Source organism: Poromitra crassiceps (genome assembly GCF_964638095.1).
Source record: "Poromitra crassiceps genome assembly, chromosome: 17".
NCBI lineage: Eukaryota > Metazoa > Chordata > Actinopteri > Beryciformes > Melamphaidae > Poromitra > Poromitra crassiceps.
Genome location: NC_139635.1, coordinates 26,186,922 through 26,190,688, shown reverse-complemented (window position 1 = coordinate 26,190,688; position 3,767 = coordinate 26,186,922). Strand labels below are relative to the sequence as shown.

Below are 3,767 nucleotides of genomic sequence, written 5' to 3'. Positions count from 1 at the left end.
AAGAGAGAGAGAGAGCAGCAGAGAGAGAGAAAGATACCCTGCATTTGTGTGTGTGTGTTTATTTCGATTTGTTTCATCAGCTCTGCTCGGTTTCCATTGAGAGCGTATGGCGCACGCACACACCTCTCTCTCTCCCCTCCTCTTCTCCCCACTCGGTCTAAATACCTCTCAATACCACTCACTGTGACTCATCTGTCCCCCAGGGAAATGACTTGGATATAAATAACTATCATCTGATCTTATAAATAACGGCGATATCTCTCCCAACACTGTTGCCGCACTGATATTGGTTCCATTAAGCGCTGACCTTACAAAGGGGTGCTGGGGCGTATGAGCTCCAGTGTATTACAACAACTCAGGTGGGTCATTTTTCATTGACAAGAACAATGAGGTGTGGTGCACATCTTTCCAACCCTGTGTGGTGCCTCTGTGGCCTAATTTATGTTGACCACTCTGGGCTCATGTGTGAAGCAGAGGCTGGTTGAAAGGTCTGTGCACGTGTACATTATATCTTATTAACCCATTGATACCTGATGCAGCATTTGCGGACGACGCGGTTCGCGGTCTTAAAGGGATACACACACAAATGCTGCATCAGGTATCAATGGGTTAACCCAGAGCCGTGTAGATAGAAGAGTCCCGACATCTCCATTCCCTCCAATGGACCACTTTTTTACTCTCAAGAGTTCCAGGAAGTAAGGTCCTGGATTAAGCAGCACTGTCGAGTTGCAGCAAAATAGACAGTTTGTGTTGTACTCTGAAAGGGTTTTTCTTCCCTTGAATCAAATTGTACATTATCAGCTTTATTTTAGCATGCAAAAGTAGCGCGAGACCCATTCCTGGCTGTTCATTGGCTAATGGGTCTCGCATTTTGGTCCTCCGCTGACGCCACTCTCTCTCTAGAGGACACTAGGTTAACCACGCCATGTTGTTTTGATCCTAGTCTGGGAATTTCTGGAGATGTATTCTGTCTTGTTTTTTGTGACTAGCAGTGACATTGAGGCGAGGACGTTCCTGCGAGAACGGTGTAGAACGTTTCTCATGCAGTTATGAGTGTGTCAGGCCTAACCATGTCCTTCCCCCCTCCCCACGTTTTTGTGTCCCAGGTGACATACGTAACGACCTGTACCTCACGCTGGAGCGAGGGGAGTTTGAGCGGGGGGGCAAGAGCGTCCAGAAGAACATCGAGGTCACCGTCTATGTCCTGTACGCCGACGGGGACACGCTCAAAGTACGACACTTTTGTTATTATGTCCCTAATCTAATTTATTTTCCATCTACCGCATTATATCAACCCATGGTATGTGAGTGTAACCTTCCTCCCATCCATCCATACGATGTACAGTATATCCCAATGAAGACTAGACTCAGTTCTCAGAGAGAGACAGAGAACTTTGTCCCAGCTTTTGTTGCTAAAACTGGGTGGAAGCAATCTGAGAGTTTGGGTGGGGGGGGGGGGGGGGGACAATGCATAGCAGAACCAATCCAATCTTTAGGGCGGCCCTTCGTGCAGAAGGGGCGGTGACATGCAGAAGTTGTGTTGTTGACGGTTGTGTTGTTGCTTGTAAACGGATAAAATGGAATGAAATAATGTAGCGCCGCTCGGGACGTCCATTTTCAATGTTTTAAAACGTTCTCGCTGTGTTACAAAGTGATTCGCTGTATCCCGTGGCTATAATAAAACCTGGAGAAGGCACAGCAAGATGGCGGCCCCATTCATTCCAATGAAAGTTGCTCAACCAGCGCGTGCGCTGAAAAAAGTTTTGACTCCTACTTCCTGGTGGGCCGATAGATTCTACGTAGTAGTCTTTTTCTTGGCCCCGCCTATCCCACATGAACGTAGTTATAGTGGCCAAGAGCCATAGAGAGAGAGGGAGCTCCTCAAAAGGGTTCTTGGTGACTTCGAAAGAAAAATGGCGCCATTATTTAAAACTCGATTCAAAGAGCCGTTATTGACTTTGAGTGACACCCAGGAAATGTTTACAGCTGTTTCTTTCCCCATGTATTTGTATGGGGGCGAAAAAAGCTCTCTTGGCCCAGTGCATCACGTGACTTGCAATACCGGGCTTGGCCACAACGCCAAAATTTGCTTCACAGGCCCAGAGCTGTTCATGGCGGCTTGCTGTATGTTTGTCTTACTAGAATCACTTCAGAGGATGATGGGGAGAGCGTCATTTCCGGTAACTAGATAAAGGGGCGTAGGTTCGTTAGTGGCCGTTCTCAACTATTTCCGGCAAGAAGTTCCCAGATGATTTGGCATGCGGAGGAGCTCTCCAATTGTCTGGGAACCCGAAGACTAAATAGAGACAACCGATCTGCTGTGTTTCCTTCCTTCTCTCTCAGGACTGCATCAGTCTGGGCAGCGGGGAGCCCAACAGCACCGAGCATCGCTCCTTTGTCCTCTACCACAACAACAGCCCTCGCTGGAGCGAGATGGTCAAGCTGCCCATCCCCATAGACCGCTTCAGAAGGTCCCACCTCCGCTTCGAGTTCAGACACTGCTCCAGTGAGTCAGGAACGCTGAGCGACCACCACCGCTCGCAAATCATCTCATAGAGACACTGCATGAAATAGGCCACGCCCATGAAGGGGGAAAGCTCTCCATTCGCTGACATACACCAGCCCAGCGTCATTTTCCTTGAATTAAACGTAGCTAAAAGCTGTTGTGTGGTGGGCTGCGCACACAACAAATGTAAAAAAAAAAATCGCCAATTAAAGTTTTTTTGTGCTCCCCGAGCAAAACAAGGAAGCCATTGAGAATTGGCGAGAAGAAAAATGTGGATAAGGAAGTAAGTCGGAGTATTCATCTTCCGTATATATGATCTTTTGTGTGCAATTCACTACGTGACAATAGGAGAACGCCAGGATTGGGGGGGGGGGAGTTTTTGTTTCCCCCCATTTTGGGCATGGTTTCTGAATGATGACGCGTTCCGCAGTGTCTCTATAGCACATGATGATGTCATGAGGACGATGGGGTTGTGCTCGGGGGGGTTAGACTTTGTTCTGCTCGTACAGCGGAGATGTACGTAAGCAGGATGTGATGATTCCTTTCAGCTAAAGACAAAGGGGAGAAAAAACTGTTTGGTTTCGCCTTCACTCCCCTGATGAGAGAAGACGGGACCACGCTGTCAGACGAGAGCCACGAGCTGTATGTCTACAAGGTGGGCGCATGATTAACACAGAAACACAGCACACACACACACACACACACACACACACACACACACACACACACACACACACACACACGAACACACCCACACACACACACGAGCACACACACACACACACACACACACACACACACACACACACACACACACACACAACACACACGAGCACACACACACACACATACACACACACACACACACACACACACACACGAGCACACGCACACACACACACACACACACACACACACACACACACACACTTGCACTGACATAGAGGTATGGTGCCTTGTAGCCACTATACTAACTGCCAGATCATGTCATCTTTTTTTAGTTAAAATTGGCTAAGTGGGCTCTGTCTGTCTGTCCGGGCGGTGTCAGTCAGTGATGGAAGTGATGTCATCACTGATGTCACTTGAGCAATTGTGATGTCATCAGTGATGGCATCCACATTATCCGGCAGTTGAGAGGCAAAGTGACCGCCTACTTCCTGCTTCAGCACTGTACCAGAGATTTTCATCTGCCATTAATTTCCCATAGACATTTCGTAAAATGCTTATAAAAATAGTTTTACTTGTTCAGACCAAACGGTTC

The 3,767-nt window shown here is 47.9% G+C and overlaps 1 protein-coding gene across 1 annotated transcript in view; it reads left to right on the top strand.

The window, feature by feature from the left end:
* Positions 1-386: 386 nt before the first annotated feature.
* Positions 387-3,767, top strand: part of LOC310792293 (dedicator of cytokinesis protein 3-like) — a gene marked incomplete at both ends in the record, with an annotated part of 29,361 nt that continues 25,980 nt past the window's right edge. Inside the window, 4 exon segments of the mRNA XM_083654014.1 lie at positions 387-396; positions 1,107-1,231; positions 2,344-2,506; positions 3,055-3,161. Coding sequence (XP_083510140.1) covers positions 387-396; positions 1,107-1,231; positions 2,344-2,506; positions 3,055-3,161 — 405 coding nt within the window.